At 39.4% G+C, this 20,242-nt stretch overlaps 1 protein-coding gene across 3 annotated transcripts in view; it reads left to right on the forward strand.

Moving 5' to 3' along the window:
- Nucleotides 1-16,269, forward strand: part of LOC131693373 (multiple C2 and transmembrane domain-containing protein) — a 105,089-nt gene extending 88,820 nt beyond the window's left edge. For all 3 annotated transcript variants that reach the window (XM_058981136.1, XM_058981137.1, XM_058981138.1), the window contains exons 14-15: nt 4,803-5,010; nt 5,069-16,269. In XM_058981136.1, coding sequence (XP_058837119.1) covers nt 4,803-5,010; nt 5,069-5,149 — 289 coding nt within the window. In that variant the 3' untranslated portion in view covers nt 5,150-16,269. The remainder of the gene's footprint in view (nt 1-4,802; nt 5,011-5,068) is intronic.
- Nucleotides 16,270-20,242: the final 3,973 nt, after the last annotated feature.

Below are 20,242 nucleotides of genomic sequence, written 5' to 3' on the forward strand. Positions count from 1 at the left end.
CAAGATTATATCTTCTGGTGATATCATTGAACTGCTAATATGATATTAATGTACGCATATAACGATGATGTTATAATATATTACATATTCTTTCACAATTATCTTTGAACGATAACTGTAAACTGTAAAGCGGGCAAATGACCCGTTGGTTAAAGCCCCAATAAACAAATCAATCGATCAACTGTGAATGATTGTAATATTACACAAATGATCGTCTATTTGCTAATACGCTGAAGCCTCTTTTTATGCTTATTTATTCAACTTTTAAAGCAAATTTTCGAAGTTTTTATTAATTTCCTTATATTTTCCACATGGACATTCAAAGTTCCACGATTTTGAGAATGGATATGTTTTAGATGAAAGTGGTCGGAAAACTTGAGAATAAGGTGTTTAGCTTACTTGGTTGCATTTTGATTAAGAGATTACCTATTTTCTGAGACACGCGTCTGACACGCAATTTCGAATATGTGGCTTATGATTTCAATGTTGAAGCCTTTATTCAAAAAGTTTTGGAATCGCAAAGTTATCAACAAGCTATTCTAAAGAATACAATTTTCATATAAAATTTATTTTAAAGAAGATGCAGGAAGTATCAAGCACTCCAGATGAAATAAAGAAACGCGGATTCAAATAAAAAAGCATTTTTTAAACTATTTGTTATGGTTTAGTCAAATGATTCTATAAATTTGTTTTTAATTAATTGTGCATATTGCGAAAACGAATTTCCAGAACTTAAAAAACTGTTTGATATATACTGATTTCCACAATACCGTTATGAATTTTGAGGATCTTCGAGGATCTTCAGTCCTATTTCACCAATTTATGCGGGTTTTTCAATTAATAATTTAAATATGTGTTTTAGATAGTGCTTGAAAAAGCTAAAAATTTTAATGTAAAAATATTGAATAATTTCCTCCTTAAAACTAAATAAAATTTAGAAAAGAAAATGTATTTTAGAAAACATGAAATATTATAAAATTCGTCACACCGAATAATCTTCAACAATTCCTCAAATTTTATGATTATCTGTTATAATATTCGCAGTTGATAGCTTGAACTATTGTAAAACATTGTATTTCTTCGAATTTATTAGATGTGAGATAATTGTACTGGTTCGCTTAATCTTCCCCATATTAAAAATGCCAACAACAAAACCCCAAAAGCGACTTTACTTGAAATCTCAAAATGCAAGCCTCAAAACTTTGGTATTTGTTTCTTTGAATCTATTCGGAATCACAAATAACATTTGTCGTATTCTCCGTAAAATAACGTAGGCAAATTATCCGCTAAATGTTACCATATCGCATCGACATTATTTCTAAAAATCGTGTAAAACATGTTAACGTACAAGAGAAGCACCGAAGCGCACTATTCAGAATCTAAAAATAGCCCCACTTTCCTAATCTGAAAAGATATTATAAAGCTATTCAGTCTATCGTAATAAAGGCAGCTGTAGTAGTGAGCAAAACTGTATGAAAACAAAGCGTATTATACAACGAAAACAAACAGTCCTTTGGCTTCGGCAAAGTTCAATGTGTGCGTTCTGGAAACATCTTCTGCATCCATAATCGTTTTGCCCTTGACGAATGCGTATAATATTATGCTAAAATTAAACATCGGTCGAAAGCAACGTCGTTGGTTCATGCAGGAAACATCCCTATAAAACTCAGAATACCCAGGTTCAAATCGCTATATCCACAAATAACAATCAGCGTGTCATATATTCATAATAACAATCAGCCAGCATGTATGCAATCATTTGACAAAACTATAGAAAGCTTTTGCTACATGAAGCTTTTTGCTTCCAAACGAAAAGCGCCTTAATGTATGCTATATTTTTCTTTATTATTCTATTTTTAGACCTGCACGCTAAATTCGTTGATACTATACAATAGGTAATAAAAGCTATATTGGCCGTGGGGAAACCTAACAAAATTTGTTATAATTCTGATAGAAGCCTATCACAGGTTGTCATATTCTTGATATATACTAGAAGAATTTCTGTTATGTTTTCTGTTATTTTACCAACTAACGAGACCAAAGTTATAACACAACTTGTTACCATAACAAAGTAACTCAGTCTGTAATAATTTTGTTATTTCTTTCTGATCGGGGTGGGTACCCGGGTACCCACAAAACTGAAATGTCAATAACTAAGGCAATTTCCAACCGATTTCGACACTTTTGGGTGTTTTGGATTCAGGAACTCATCCACTTTAAGACTTACTAAAAATGAATCGGGTTACTTCATACGGTTCCCGGGAATCCGGATTTCCGGAAGCAGGTTCCACTGATGGGATACTATTTGTGAACTTCAATGGAATACTAGCAATATGGGTATCAAAATTCTTGGAATCTTATCAGTAGGCTGTATCTCGTAGTTTTGGAACCATTTGGTGATTTGACCCCGGAACGGACATTCCGGAGCAGGTTCCCGTGGGGCCGTGAGTGGCCATTCCATTCCAATTCCATTTTTCAAATTGCCATAGGGTCCTGTAACAATAAATAACATACTTCCGAGACAATTTGAAGAGTTTTGATACTCATATTGCTAGGACATTATTAAAATTTACAAATCATTCCCTAGTACTGGAACATTGCTCCGGAAAATCCGGATTACCAAGAACCAGATGCATTAATCCAGTTCAATTTTGCAAAATCAAAAAGTGGACGAGTTCCTGAATTCAAAACATCTCAAAATGTCCAAATCGGTTAAAGGAAGCCACGTTGGCCTGTTAAAGGTGTTTTTTTTTTTGTTGGACACACAACTGTTAAACTGACTTGCTGAGCATTATCGTCCGTTTTAAAGCGACCCTATAGCTGCTCGAAACACTGCCCTGGGCCCCTCTCTATCTGGTTCCGATACTGATCTCTGAGCCAGCCTTCTGGCTCTGAGACGAGCAACGTGTTTCGTACTGAGCTTCTTTTTTCCACCAGTAAACTTGATGCCATCTATTGCATGGCTCCAGTTTTCGCGGCATTGTGGCATCACAAGCCGCCACAATCCTTGTTAGATCAACCGCATTAACGTTCTCGGTCCCGCAATTGCTGTGGCTGTCTACGACAGAAACTATGTCTGACGTTGCTTTGATTGCAGAGCCGTTTCAAGTCCTCCCTGATGGATGGCGGATAGAACGAGAACGGCTGTGATAAAAGTTATAGGCTGATTCCCCATTTTCGTTGAGGCACTTCAGTCGGACAGATAGAGAGAGAGCAGCGTGACAACGATTCAGGGCCTTTGCAAGCCCCTGCCAAATATCCAAAACCCAAACACTTGAAGCATTTCTCCGCTTGTTTATTCAATCCTGGGGCGGCTTTCAATGGACGTCTCGACCATCCGACCGTAACTTTGCCTGCCTTCAGCGCCTTATCAGCAGCAGTTACCGGTAGACGAATCATCGCTGTATATTCCCTCGACACACCCTCTATAACCGGATCATCAAATGGACTTTGTCCACATTGCACTATGCCTTTAATGCACCCTTCAGCTCGTCAACCGTCGTGATCGTCTTCTTTTTCGCTCGGTGATTTGGCCATAATCTCCTGCTTAGTCGAGCTGCTAATCTTTGGATCCTCCTTCAACTCGAAGAGCATCTCGCCTTTTCGGGGACGATTGGTTCTTACCACGTTTTCACTCAAATGGCAGAGCTTCGGATCGCCTTCTGATCTGCTTTGGGAGCGCTGCATATGTCATCGCGTTATTAGCTTCGACGAGCACGGCTTTTCCCTTTGCTGCCTGCTGACAGGCAGGAGGTTTTTCTTTCCTCTTCTGCTCTACTATTCTCTCCTTCCGCTTTTACTGATTCCTCAGCAGTCTTCCCAAATGCATATTGTACACAATGTTCGCTCTGGTTCTGTGTCCATATTAAACCCACACTTCGTGTACGAACTCAAACATGCTATTTTGTACTTAAACACGTGCACATGTTCACCTGCACAACCGAACCACATGTACGTACACGGTGTGCGTACACATAGGTTCGAGACACCAGTTTTCTCTTTCTCACTCTCATCATCACTAGCGTTGACTCTTTTTGCCTTCTGCGAATCGTTTTCATGTACGCACACGGATGTTTGAACTAGAGTTTGTACATCGTTCGCTTGGGTTCGATGTTTGAGGCAAACTTATACACCGATACGAAGTATGTTTGAGAAATTTTGTACACTGATGTTCATGGCTTTGTTTCTCCTTCCGACTTACTTCTCTCTGTTGAGTGGCGTCTTCCGTCTCCTGTCGAGGTTCTTGGCCTCTTTGAAGTTATAGATACTGACGTGTTTTGAACTCCAATCAGCTTCTCTTGCTTCTGTTTCGAGGGAGCTAAGGCCACAGTAGCCTTAGCCGACGCCGACTACCAAGCTCTTCGCTGCCACTACTTTCGGCTTCTGTGGGGTTTTGCTTACCCCACGCTGCTGTTGCTGCTGCTTCTCCTTCTTCTACTTTTGCTGGCTAACTGTGCTGCTGGTGGTGACCTCTTACGAATGGATTCGTCGCTCCAACGTCTATTTCGAACTAGAAATTTCGTTAAAGTTTTAGCGATTAAAACCAAAATTGCAGTTGTTAGTTAGTAAAAAGGTATCGCCTGCGGAGTCGATGTACATATCAATACACAGGCCGAAGGTATGCGTCTATTTTAAGTAATTCATTTCGTGTCTCTGGAAAATTCTAGAAATTGGGAAGATCACCGGTTTAATGCAATTTACCCGCCAACATGGACTCGCTCAACGTGGTTTCTTGCTCTGATGAAACATTTATTGGGATACAACTACTATTATACTAACCAGAATTCACTTCACCTTTGCAGCACCTTCAACTTCTCCGTACCCGAGCTAACCTGGCTGACGGCCCTGCTGCTACTAGCTGCGTGCCTCGTGCTACACTACGTACCGATCCGGGTACTGCTGCTAGTGTGGGGTTTAGTTAAATTCAGCCGACGGCTCATTCGACCGCACAGTGTTCCTAACAACGAAGTGCTGGACCTACTGTCACGTGTTCCGGACGATGAGGAGATTGTAAGATTTTATATTATGTCGAAATTAGTAATAATTGCTTTACTCATTCCTATTCCAGATCATGTGGCGGGAGCTGCCACTGCACACGACGCCGGAGTTGGCCCGACGGGATCCCCGAAAGAAGCACAAAGCCTCGTAATGTTACCAAACCGCCCTGAAGCGACACTTTAGGGAGCAACTTAGGAAGGTTCTAAATATCAACAAAAAGGACAATTAAAGTAGTCTTTTAGATTTGGAAACTCATTCCGCTAGGCTCTCTCTCATTCTGATTAGTATGACTTAGATTTTAGAGTGTACACTATTTTTTTCAAATACTTCCATTTACGAGTTTAATAAAAAACGAAAACGGTACACAATCGACCTGAACAAAACAAGATCGAACAAAAAAGCTTTCATCATTAACAATTCTAGTCTACATTCGAGAAAGACGTTAAACTAAAAATGTTACGTTTGTTCAATTATTTTATAGAGCAATAAGAGAATCAATTTGACGTTTTTTCGACACAAATCCATTTATACGATCAATTCTAAACAAAAAAAATCATTAACAATCCAGTCTATCCAAACTTTTACAATCGCATAAAAAAGAACTGTACATTAAATTAGACTATTATTACTGTAGCATTTAACTACTACAAATCCAATCGATTATTTGTTTATAAAAAGCAGATCCAAGACTAAAGACAATTCGTCGTTTTAAATTTTACTGTTTTTCATTGTTGTCTGTTTGGAAGTATTTAGCAATAGGAGTAGTTAGGTCAGCGTACGGGCAATTTGACTTGAGCACAGGTATTACTATATTGAAGCTTTCAGAGTCAGCAACTTTTTTAGTTTCAATTTGATTGTGTTCAAAAAACTGCAAACACCAAAGAATTAGATAAGTTTTGATTTGAAATTTTCACTATTGCATTGAGGGTCTCCTACCCTAAATCAACACTGAGTTGTTACTTCTTTTACAATCGATGAATGTTCCAAACACATTGAAATGACAAAAATTGTGATTATTCTGAGCAAAACTATTCCGTAGAACAGCTCAGCTCATTTATTCCATCAAATCAAAGTTTCGATCATACACTCGCTTGAACGTCAATTTTCCTTTCTTCAAATAGCGTGCGAACAAATGAAGAAACAAACTACACTTTCCCCGAAATCCGTCCAGATGACACGAGCGAACTTCCTTTGTTCGTTATTTAGTATAGCATAGCACTGTCAGCAAAGAGTCAAACTGTAAATACAAGAAAATACATTCATTCATTAGAATTACGTAACAACCTGTCATAAGCAAGTTCAACATTAAATAACGCAAAATTCAGTATTCATCTCTACGTTACAGTCATCATAAATACAAATGCAACTATTTTTATACATTTTTCCTAATTCATCGTACAGCAAATACAAACTGGATTGGATACGAAGGATATTGTGATTTAGAGCAGACATGGCCTTAACAGGTTTGCCGTAGGGTCATATATTTTTCGTATTGTACTAAGTCCGCTAATAGCATTACGTGTCTTTAATTGCTAGAGATCTAGATAGTGATGTACAGGAAGAAGTACGCGGTACGAATAAATTACGAACTATTTCCTATCTCCAAGCAAGCAAGATTTCTATATAAATTGGCCTTCTCTCCAATCGACTAATACAAACAAGGCTTACTAGATAGTAGCAATTCTAAAATTGTCACCAGGGAAAGAAACTAAGAAAGCGGCTACGGTTTTGCTTGAATTTCCATGGTTCCTAATGTGTATAAATGCACTCAGCTAAATAATGTTTAATAGTTCTGTCCTAATTCACGTGGGTGGTCGTTTGTTTTAGGACTCGTAATAGATGATTTTTAATAATTTTAATTTCAATTAATAATAAATTATTCGAACGCAATGATTATGCGAGTTTATTTGTCTAAATCACTCAAGTCTGTCAACGTTGGAATAGGCAATCGGACAATTTCTAAGAAATTCTCTCGCCATAACCCGTGCACAACACCATCGTAACAAAGAAGTCTTTCATCGCCGAGACTACGCCAATAAATCCACACTGCGCTGCAATCACCGGGACGCCTGTTATATCGTACTGCGGAATCCCCCGAGCACTCCGACGCAGTCGTAATACCTGCCAGCGACCAGCTCAGTCGTCCCGGCCCTGTGTTCGAAGGTCGCGAGCGGGTCTTCCGAACTCCCTTCTCAAGCGAGTATTTTACTTTAAATGACGATCCACATCCTGAACACCTTCTGTTTTCTAGTATGCCATCGAGTACAAAACGTTCTCGCAACATGTCGGGACGCTTGGCACGGGACGCTGACGGTTTGCGGTTGTACTGCTGTTGACGGCGGCTACGATATTTACGTTCTGATAGGAACTTGGCTTGATGGTCGTATGCATCATCGATGCAGCTCTTTACGGATTCTTGCGAAGTTTAACGTGCAGATCGACGCGATCGCAATAGCATGCATGATCGCGGCGAGGGACTTTCTTCCACAGTTGCCTTCTGTGAATTTTATGTGGATTACTATGCCGACGAAGAACTACAACTATTAACGGATCTGTTTACATTCCTCCAGAAAAACGACTTGACTGCACTATTGGGCAGTTCGATCTAGACTCTATAGAACGCGCTTCTTCTCAGGCAGATGCAAACGATGTGATGATAGTCCTTGGTGATTTCAACCAACCAGGATTTATGTGGGTATCTTCTGGAGGTGGATGCGCTTACCCCAACCCGTTATCCCCAAAAGCCAAGTCGAAAATTTTCGAATTGTTTATGAACGAGGTGCTGTTTTCAGCTAGTCAGCATTAAATAAGCACTTGCCAGCACGGATCCTTTCCAGGTCGATCGCTTGAGACGAGTCTTGTTAGCTTCACATCGTTTTTGCACAGAAAAAATGTCCCGTCAACTCCAAGTGGACAAGGTCTACACAGATCTTAAGGTCGCTACGAGATACTGCTAGCAAAGCTTGATAAACTAGGATGTACCACAAGATTCTGCCACTGGCTTCGGCCTTATCTTGCACAAAGCGAGGTCGTTGAACAAATTGGTGACAATCCTTTTCTAATGATTCCGGAGTTCCTCAAGGTAGTACACTAGGTCCGTTACTATTTTCATTGTTCGTGCATGATGCGGTCTTCGTTCTAATGAGTGGAAGGAAACCGTTTTTTGCTAATGACTTGAAAATATTTCTTGACATAAGGAATGAAGCCGATTGCCGTCAGTTACAGAGGTACAGTGTTACAAATTATTACGACTTCATACTTTGCAAGAATATAGACACGCTTCGCAGGCCATTTTCATATCTAAGCTTGTGTTGGCTGAGTACAATGTACTCGATCTTCTAGTACAAATCAACTTCTATGCGTCAACCCGAGTTATTCGCACTCGAACATTACTACACATCGCAATGCGTAACACTAACTACGCTGCCAACAGTCACTTCAACGATTTTGTCGAGCTTTTAGCTGCCACAACTCTTTGCTTAGGACAGAAACCCAGTGCTCTGTAAAATTTCCAAACAGCTACTAAAGTCCCGCTTGTCATTGAACACACGGCGGGCAAGTGGTTCGAAAAGCTCATGGGTGGTCTGTTCTGGAGTGTGAGATGTAAAGGCGGATGGTGGCGAACTTACTTTACTCGAGAGCCGAGGGCGGTGGAAATATGCGGTGATTGATGTCTAACATTAACGAAGCATAGATCCTAAATCCGGACGTTCTTGTTCGTAGTGCTGTTGATCTACAGAAGTGTTTCCGTACCCTACCCGATCAGAAACACATAACAAAAAGATTTCAAAACTATATCTCACATTGTTACTTGTTATAATTTTCTGTTATTTTAACTACTAACGACACCAAATTTATAACACAATATGTTACGAAAATTGTATTCTGTTATAATCTTGTTATTTCATTCTGATCGGATAACTATCCAAAAGAGTAATGGTGACAGGATGAAAAACAGATTCTTCAGATTCGGGATGTAGAAATCCGCCGATTTCCCAATTTTATCACCGCTCACGCTTGTTTGATGCGGCTCCAAACATCATTTGTTATTTGTTGAACTTTTATTCCGGGGGTGGGCGTAGCGTATTGGTAAATCGATTGCCTAGTACGCAGCGCACTTGGGTTCGAGTCCCGACCCCGCACATAGGGTTAGAAATTTTTCATAAGAGATATTTCTAACCCGAAGAGGCGAATGACCTTAAGGTTAAAACCTCTATAATCGAAATAAAAAAAAAAACTTATTCCGCGACGTACAGCGAGCAGAACACCGCCACCGGAGGATTTATGACTGTTGATGGGGAAGTTTTTTCTAATGTCATATGACCTCTCTTTAGTGCGACATCTTTGTCACTGTTCTTGTACCCACGAATGGACGAATGGATACGTCAATACTTAACATCAACCGCTACGGTGTCCCGATCAGAATGAAATACGAAGATTATAGCAGAACACAATTTTTGTAACATATTGCGTTATAAATCAGGTCTCGTTAGTAGTTAAAATAACAGAAATTTATAACAAGTAACAATGCAAGATACAGTTTTGAAATATTTCTGTTATATGTTTCTGATCGGGGTAGTTTCACATTGCAGAAATGTAACACACATAAACTCAGACTTTATTTGATACCCGTAAATTCAATTCATACTTAGTTTCTGAATTTCCCTATTCCATAAGCATTCCTAATTCAACGCGCAATTAATAGTACAAAATGAACTTTCAGTAAGGAATATTTCCGATATCACAATCTCGAATGTTTCAGAACGATTCCAAGTTAGCACACGTCAAACGAATCGGCGGAACCAAGATACTGTGTATTAAGGAGTTATATACAAGGTTGAAACTCCAAAAATCGGGAAAAAAAATTGAACATTCTGAAAATAAATGCTTTTGAAAGAATCTATGCGAAATTTCATCCAGATCGGAACACGAAATTTCAAATTACAGCCATTTGCAGCGAGCTGGTTCTTCTACGAATGAAGTTAACACAAAACATCAAACGCAATTATCTCGAAATGAAATTTGCGGTGAACGTGATATCTCAAAAATTATTCATCCGATCTTCATAATTTTTTTATGAATTGTTTGTAATTACATTCGCGTGTACATGATCGGTTCCTTTGTCATCAAAAATTTTTTGATTTCTCGCAATGAATTTTTGTTTAAAATTTGGAACACCGAAAAACTTAATTTTTTGGCCAACATGTTTTTTTTTTTGAAAGAAAAAAAAATTCTTTTGGGAAGCCGATCCGTTCAAGTACACCATAAAACAATTTTCTTCAATAATTTTTTTAGTTTTTGGATTTCAGTTGAGCGGTTCGGCTTGGAGAGCGTTCACCGCAACCCTCTGCCAAAAAAACACGCTTCGGGGGATGGGCCATAACTCCGACAACCTTGAATTTTTTTTAATCCAACTTGGTTTTTCTATCTTCGATAGTAGTACTACCGAACTATCTTTCGCTTTTTCAAATAAAATTTGCATAAAACATTTTTTTTTAAAATCACGAACTTAGCTCACTTTTTCGCCACTACATTGTATATAACACCTTAAAGGCGGGATCACATAAAAATGGGACACATTCAAATACGTGTATTTATATCTGCCTATCGAGAAACTTCATCGTACATCTTCTTCAGTCACGGTGTTGGCAAGTTAATTTCACCAATTCTTTATCCGACCAATGTTCACTGGTGACTGCTCCCTTTAGCTTCAGTTTTCGCTTCATTACAGTCGAATATGTCTGTATTGGACGGAACTGTGAGTTCAGTTTGCTGTTATGGCAGCCGACTAGATCTTCCCATTGCGTAACTGGACCATCATGGGAGAGCTGACACTGATTTTCTTGCCACAAGAACAGTTCCCTTGCCAAATCATGTTTTTTTTTCGATAATTTATCCGCGAAAAAACACTAGCATAGCTATGAACAACGAATGGCCTTGTAAAATTCGAGCCTCGGGATTTATTTGAAATCTGTTTTTGCATAATTTTCATCGTCGATCAAAACACATCATCGAGTTCCATCAGCACTCGGCCGTACAGCTAATGGGCCCGGGCCCCAGTGGCGGCGCGAGGTGTTTTGCCGCTCGGTGCCAAAAATTAAAATTGCCGCCCCTTTTATAATGAATTATCAAAAGAGTTCGATTTTTCCCGCCCCTTCATATGAAACATATATGATAAAAGTATTAGAAAATGTCTACATAAAAATGAGCTTTTTCACATTTTATTGCCAATATTTTGTCCTGGCAGTAGTGCTGCGCATTAATTTTCTCTCGAAAGGTGGCGCTAGGACTCCGTTCACATGTTCGCTCCGGCCTTTTAATTATAGCAAAAATTGGTGCCTAAACCCTCTGTAACATAAAAGATATTAGCTATAATTACCCAAAATATAAAATAAAAGTGTGAGATATAAGTGCAAGATTAACTAATTTTAATATTATATATAAAAAAATGGCGAAATTACTAAAACAATTACTATTGAATACATTACAATTATTTTAAAAAACGTAACTCATTTTCAAAACATACATAGGGTAGACGAGCCCTTATTCATCTCATAAGTCACAATTTCACACTATTTCGCTCGGCTTTTAGTGATTGGATTGCGCTTAAAAAGGTATCAACATCTTTGCTTCGTTTCTAAGAAGCAGATCAATAAAAAATATAACTTGGACAATGTAAAATACTCGCGTTTGTACGAAGCAAAAAGTCGAATACAATGCACACTTATTCATCCTACTATTTGAACTAATGCGTTGAATAGAGATAGCAGACCCTACTCCAAATGATATGTTCAAATGGGTGGGATGAATAGAGGTGCTAAGATGAATTAGGGCACAGTAACCCTATTAAAAAAAACTGATAAAGGAATTGGACACATCATTTTAAAATATTATTCTTGTAAATTACTGGCGGTCAACCATTTCCTTTTCAAATTCTCTAGCTAAACGTTCAGAGAAACATAATTCCCTATTAAACAAATTTTGTTTATAAACAATAACGTTTATCTATAACTATACGTTTTGGCTAAGGCAAAACTAGCTTATAAAACTAATTATTGAGATTATTAAATTTCATTTGAGCACCATTTTTTTATACCCTCAAAATCTTGATATATTGCAAATGTTTTTTCGTATTTTTCGGAACCTTCGTCGCTAAAAGAAATTCTACGCGGTCATTTTTAAACGATTTCCAATTCCTGTGTTCTGGTAAGAAGAAGAAAAGACCTTTTCAACGGTATGGTTATGTTTTTTTTGTTTACAATATTCTGCGGATTTGGGACAACAATGTGTAAACAATCAATATTTTGCGATTTTTTCATGAAAATTAGGAAAATTACTCAACACTTTTTTTATGAAAAATTTAGACATTTAGTTCTGCTTTTAACAATCTGATTGCATGAACTCTTGAGCGGTTAGTGAGTGTTACCGACAGAATAGTCGCGCGTCTCAATGGACAACATTGATTCAAAAACCTACCATCATTTACTGACACATTCTAGACGACATCCTGCTAAAGTCGGTATGAGAACAAATGTCAACGACAGCTTGAATGAAAAAATAATATACGATAAACAGTAGTGTGCTTTATATCACGATATATTTCTAAGCTTAATAATATATGCAATGCTAAAATGTGTGCCTAAAACTACAAATTATGAGCTGAGGTAACATCTAAGCAGTAATGTACACTATATAGTTGAGTTGCGAAGATAAGTTTTATTTAAAGGGTATGCAATACAAGTAAAATCATAGTATGTATCTTCTAGAAGTATTGCTAATCAGATTAATCAATGCGGAAATTTTGTATCCCTTCCTTATCACAGCTGTAACACGAATAAAAGGAATGGATAACGGAATCAGAACAATGCCTGCCTGAACGCAACAGGGAGGCATTGTCGCGCACTATGGGATTCTATAATCATATCTTCCGGTGTTTTTCCTAATTTTAGCTTCAATGTTTACATTCATACTTTTAAATGTATACATAATTGGGCAAAAAAATCGATCTTTTGAAAATTTAATATGAAACCGTCCTTTTAAAAGTTCAAGTTTCTAATCTGGAGAAAAAATGAGTAACGCTGGCATTTTTCAACTGATTGTTATGAAAAATACCGCATTATACTTTTAACAAAAGAACATAACAAATGACCGCCAACAAATTTTTTAGACCCGAGAAATAGTTTTTTGCTATAAATCTAGATTTTGAGGGTCTATTAATTTAATCAAACGTAGGTTTATATTGTATTTGACCAGACCTGCACCTTTTCTGGAACACTTGAAAAGTACATTCTCTTTTTAAATTTGCGGTACCATAAAATTATTTATCATGGTGCAAGAGTCGACAATTTTTTTAATAGTATTTATAATTTTTTTTAATACTAATAACAAGGTGTCAAACGTCCCTAGTGAAAGGGCGGTCAAGTGCATCTGTCATAATTTCCTACTTTGCCTAAACAAACTAACAATCGTCATCATTATCTTATAGCGTTTTCGTTTTTTCTTGGTGCTACACCGGTGTAGTGCAAAGAAAGGGATAGACTGATTACACCCAAGTTTGAATGAGTGTAGCACCGACTACACCGGTGTAGTGCACTGTCAAAAACGAAAATGTCATTAGTGACCTAGAGACCAAACAATCCGGATAATCCGAATCATAATTGAATGTATTTTGGACTTCCAGGTTACTCGTTCTTGAACCGCCAGTTTCATAGACGCCCACCGCACGCGAATCTTCCTCAATTGTACACAGTCAGCGAGAGCGGGATTTGCCCCGAAATCGACGACCTCTTCCAGGTTCTCTGCTGGTCATAACTTTAATTGGTTTCTCTTTTGTCATTCCACACTACAAGCCCGACTCGCTGTAGTCTGCCGTGTTTTATCAGCCTTTCAATGTCAGCATGGTTGAGTATTGAACGCAGAATTTTTCTCCCAAACATGCCCCGATATCCTGCTTCCATCAACATCCATGGCCGTACAGAGCAACCATGAGTATCAGCGATTTGAATAGAACAAGTTTTGCGCGCATCCTTAGGCTGTGGGACTTTAGCTGACTTCGCGGCTAACATCGTTACTCTTGGTCACTAGTGTTCTAAAATATATAAATTGGTTTACTGTACCTCATCGTTTTCCACCTCGAACCCAATACGACCGCCATTCTCTGCCAGCTACCATGTACTTTGTCTTGTCAGAGTTTATTGTCAGCCCGATTCTTGAAGATTCCCTTCCTAAAAGGCAACAATGCCTCTTCCACTGCTCTGCGATCAACGCCAATGATGTCGGTGTTGATTGCAAAGCCAAGAAGCATGTGAGATCTCGTGATGACGGTTCCGTTCCTTTGCACATCAGATCTTGCAGCGTCATACGAATCAGCTTAATCAATTTTGTCGGGAAACCATCCTGAACCATTACCTGCCACAGTTCATTTCGTTTTACTGAATCGTATGCCGCCTTGAACTCCACAAACAGATGGTCAGCCCGCAAATTGTATTCCCGGAATATATCCAGAATTTGTCACATTTGGTCCGTCGTTGATCGTCCTTCTCGAAACGCGCTTTTATATTCACCGACAAAGCATTCAGCCAACAGGCGCAGTCTCTTCAAAAGAACATGAGAGTCTTCCTGGTAGGCGGCATTGAGGATCGTTATGCCTCGGAAGATATTATGTTCGAGTTTGTAGTCCTTCTTGAAGATAGTACATATGAGTCAACCAATCCGAAGGCATTCTTTCAACCATGCAGAATATCCCGATCACAAATGAGATTGCTTCTCACAGCCGGCCACTTTTTAGACTTTTTGAAGTTCACCCGGGGTTCCGCCCTTCTCAACGGCCTTATCGTTTTTTAACTCTCGGATCCACTCACTCAAAAAAAAAACATTCGGTCAAATAACGTACGCTACGATACGAAACTAACCTTCTATGGAATACTTATTAGACCGGTTGTCTTATCGACTATGCTGGACCAACGTATCCATTACACGTGACAGGAAAGGAAACATCTTTCCAATAGAATTAAACGATTGAAAACATAAAGTATATTTTTTGAGGTAGAGACAATATGTATTTAGTTTTGTTCGATCACATCCGTTGTCCCGATCCCTTGCCTTTTTAATCGTCAATAGTCACGAAAATAATATAAATTCAAGCGTTTCACCCGCATTTAATTTTTATCGTGATTAATGGAACTTACTAAAAAATTAAATAGAAATTTGTTGGATAGGAAATGCCGCTCCTTGATTTTGCCGCTCGGGGCGGTTGCCCCCTTCGCCCCCCCTCAGCTCCGCCACTGGGCGGGCCCTGACCGTTTTTTGTTGTTTGGGCCTACTGTTAGATTATTTACCTTCTCGGTTACATATGTAAGCTTCTCGGAGACGGATTTGCCGGTCAGTTAAGCGTACAGTTTTTTCGCCATGATGGCGTAGATCTTTGACAATTAAACCAAAGATCAATTGTTCTAAGTACCTTGCTTGTGTGAAACCTATAAGCATTCCGATAAGATTGGTCTTACCAACCCACCAACCCTTCGAAAGCTGCAACAAGATATTGGATTTTAATCAACTGTCCAACGACTGAGAAACAATGCTTCTTAACAGGCTTACCTTTGATGAATGTGGTTGAAGCAACACTTGTACCTGGGTTTGTAGAAAGTTGTTTTCTTATTTCGTTTACTATGGTTTTCCTGAAACTGCCGACTCCAATATGGAAGCTAGCAGGACCTCAAGTAATGAGCTCAACTTGTATTGACTTTACGGGAATCTGCTTTTGGTGGAACAAGGAATTTACCTAAATCAGTGAAAGGCTGAATCTCAAGCTAATATCAAAATATATCGTTTTTCTGTAAGTTTGATGTTTGGCTTTGCACGGAAAATAACACGACTACTAACAGATCTGTTATACTAAAATGCTTCAGATTGAACAATAGGAACAACACAGACAGAATCACCATGAGCTGTTTGTATTAAAAAAAGTATCAATGGTGAAATGGACTCCCTGAAGATAAGTAGAGAAAAAAATAGCGATTGCATTCAAGGATGAAGCGATTTGTCCAACTATTCAGACAGACCGATACGAACCGTGTTACAAATAAGATTGTTACTACGGTTGGATTGCCGCCAGGTTCTACTGTATACTGATTTTGTTGGCTATTTTTGGCAAATTTATGACTAAGCGAAACGAAAGTAATGAAATTGAACGACGGATAGGTATTTTGGAGCGAATCACTTATAGACTGAGAACGGAAAACTAGGACTAGGCAGAATAATATTGTCACATGATCGACAGGAGATGTGAAGAATCCTTTGCCTTCTGCTAGGAGTTGGGCGCTCCACTCAAGTCTACCGCATGGTCGTTGATACAACATAACTCAACATCATGTTTAACCGACGCCGGTTTTTAAAACTCGACACTATTTTGTTAGGAAGGTGTTCCCCCCTCTTTGTCAGCGGGCTTGTTCCGCCTACCGTTATAGCATATTTTTGTAGTATCACTTTGAGTAACACACATTTCCAAAGATTGGTTGTACGATTCGATACATCCCTCTAGTAGTCTCAAACAAACGATTGCTCACCACACACAATTGACATTGATCTAATCAATTTAACAAGCCGCAAACATTAGACATAGTGGTAGATAGGATAATAACGCAAAAAATACATTGCCGTGCATAACCCCCGCTTCTGGCCACTCCGGCGTTCACAGGCACAAGTCAAGTTTATTTATCAAGAGCGAAACGCGCTTCAAAACACCTCACCAATAGGTCAAAAAGCCACTAACTTGAATGAAATATCACTTAACCTGCAAAACAGCTACCTGCCCGCTGTTTCACGATCAATCGAACGCTTCCAAACTATTAGAAAACAAAAGAACCAAACATAAATCATAGCAGATGCAAAAAAACACTGAAAAGACTTGTGTCAAAAGGTGAGCTAACGTTGCTTGACCATGATGGTTCACTTGACCATGGCATCCCTGCATGTTTTCACCAACGAACACCCGTTAACAATCCGTCAATCAACCTACCAACCCGTACGGCCCAAGGCAGTGAAAGTCAGTGACAGTGGTAGTAGGCATTTGCAACCCCCCGATGAATTGCTTGGATAAAATGATATTTTGCAAACGCGTGAAAAAAATATACTAAAATGATATTACGATTTAGTTTTTTGGCTAAACCCCCCATGTGGACTGCGTATACCAATCCAACTACCAACTGATTTACATTTTTCGCCACCAATCGATTGCGCGCCAAAGTCGAACTTATCAAAATACATACCATTAGGTGACCAATAGCATGAATCAAACATCCATTCACTAAAACGAAAGAGAAGAAAGAAACGTTGAACTGATTTCAAGACATCGCGCCAAGCATTCACCGAAATTAAATATAGAGAGCAAAGAAGAAAGAAAATCATTTAATAAGCATGTTTGGTCACATCTTTTCACATTATATTGTTACTATTGTACTAAGCATTTAAAAAAAAATCATGGTTATTAACTTTTTAAAAATTTTCGAAATAAAAAGCAACCAACACAATCTGAGAGTCGAACAAAACAGAACCGAAATGTTTTGCCTTGATTTTGTTTTCTTTTCGATTCACAGTCCAATCATTGCAACGCATTGCTGCGTGTGCGTTCGTGCATAATCACTTGGTGGGCCGTGTATTTCAATCTTAACGTGAAATTTGCTACCACTTATGCGGGGTTCGCTTGGGAGACGTTCAGAAATTGGTTACACCTTTTTAACTACCACGAGTTTTGGAAAAGATCGATCTTATCGATCTTATTTATATTTTTCGTCTGAATCTGTTTGTACTGAGTGCCAATAACCAAAGCCTGAAAAGTGACTTAATCGTCTGGGCTTAACCCGGACCTACCTTTATTTCCCTTCCGAGAGAAATGTGATCAGTGAATTCTGACATCAGAAATCCCCAACGACCTCGGTTGTGTTTTGGAAGACAAACTTTGAACTTCGATTTAAGAATTGGAAAAATGTTATTCGATTTCAGTTTCCTGTCGGTCAAATCCACCGTCTGCTGAGAAAGGGCTACTACGCCATGTTTGTCATACCACGGGGTTTGGTGTAGATAGATGGTCTCGCTTAAGAAATTGGACTTGCCACCGGTTCAACTACATACAAATATATAAATAGTGAGAAGGCTTACTCTCCACGAACACAAACAGGTTCAAGCGCCTCCTAATATAACGACGCATCTTCTGTGAATATTGTATGCCTACTGCTGGATTCTGTATTCTGCTCGGAATATGAGTTACGATATTACAGAATTCTCGACACAGAGCTCTGGACTCTGGATTCTAGTCTTTAAACTCAGAACTCTGAATTCTTGACTCTGGAATTTGAGCTGAAGTATGCGACCTATACTGTGGATTCTGGACTTGGAATTTCCAAACCAGAATTTTGAACTTCGCGCTCTTCACGGTGCTCTCTAAACTTTGCACTTTGGACTCTAAGCTCTGGATTATGGACTCTTGGCTTGTGTTCTGGACTCTACGAATATGACTACGAACAAACAATGATCTGAAACACTGTTAACAACGAACTCTGTACTACGGCTTTTTGACTCGCGACTCTAGACTTCGAATTATGTACTCTAGACTCTGCACTCTGGACTTGGGACTCTAGATTTCGACGTCAGGAATATGGACTCTGCATTCTAAGAATTAAAAACAGTACTGAACTGGGCCATGGGCTCCGTCCTATGGACACTACATTTTGAACTCTGGATTTTGCAAACTTTACTTTAGAATGTTTAGGTCGAATTTTGAGATATAGATTCTGGATTCAGGATTTTAGGCTTCACACTCTAGAGACTGAACTATGGAAACTGGGCGTTAAACTGTGGATTCGGCGCCCGGGACCCAGAATGCTTAACTATTAACCTGTTATCTGAATATTGAACTCTGAACATTCCAAACAATCAACTCCATACTCTGGACTTTAATCTCTGGGCACTGAATACGGGACTATGGACTCTAAACTCTGAGCACTCAATATGGGCATCTGCACTCTACACTCCGGACACTGAACGCTCAGCTATGGACTCTGGATTTTGAGCCCAGCCCTCTGGACTTTAGACTCAGGATTCTGGATCCTCAACTCTGAACTCTGCACTCTACACTCAGGACTATTGTTTCTAGACTCTGGACTCTGGATCCTAGACCTTGGATCTTGGAATTTAAAATATATAAAATATAGACTCCTCGACTCTGGGCTTCTGCACCTCTGAACTCAGTACTGTGGCAACCGACCATGTTCTTACCCTGCATTTTTTTTCAAAGCGACGAGAAAATTCTACACGCGACAATGGTCTCTGAACTCTGGACTCTGAACTCTGGATTATGGACTCTGGACTCTAAACTATTGACTATAGACTCCTCGACTCTGGATTTCTGCCATCTGAACTTTCTTTTTTATAGTATGGTTTAAAAAGCTGCAAAAGCCTGGCCTGTAGTGTATTGGACTGTGTGATACTCACGACTCACGTTCCTGCCTAACCACTAAAATCACTCCTTACTCTTTTTTCGCCCTCATTCCCCACGGAACTACGACAAGATATTACTTCGTGGGAGGGGGAGGCCTCTTTGTGCTTTCGTCGCACCTCTTGCTTCTGCTCTATCTAGGAGCTTCCCTTGGTTCATGAAATAGCTCGACCTTTGAGCTTTGATTTAACTCTCGACTCTTCTCTTACTTCTTGTCCCCATCTATTACGTCGTCGTTTAGCTCTCGCGCCGTGAGCCTTTTAGGTGCTGATTCTTTGAGCCATTCAGCTCCTGTTTCCGTGAATCATTCAGCTCCCCACCTTATCACGATCTACTTGGATAGTCCCCGACGGTGAACTCACCCTACTCCGTCCGATAAGGAGTGTCAGGACGTCCGACGGAGGAATTTCTCCTGACACCGATACCTGCTTCCTTGACCCATTCAGCTCCCAGCTTACCGAGATGTACTCGGATACTCCGACTGAGAGTTCCCCGGCAACGGAATTCCTCTCGGTACCGGTGTTTGTTTCGTGAGCCAATTAGTTACCCTTTTTGCTCACGATTCTGTAGGATAGTTCACGGCGGTGAATCTACCATACAGTGAATTCTCCGGCGGTAGATTTCTCTCGATACCGGTGTTGTTTAGCTCCCCGCTTCATCCCGATCTACTCTATCTAGTCTCCGATGGTAGACCTAACCTAGTTACTGAGGTCCATCCAGCGATTCCGGGTAGAGCGTAGCTTCCGGTTCACT

Source organism: Topomyia yanbarensis, chromosome 3 (genome assembly GCF_030247195.1).
Source record: "Topomyia yanbarensis strain Yona2022 chromosome 3, ASM3024719v1, whole genome shotgun sequence".
Lineage (NCBI taxonomy): Eukaryota > Metazoa > Arthropoda > Insecta > Diptera > Culicidae > Topomyia > Topomyia yanbarensis.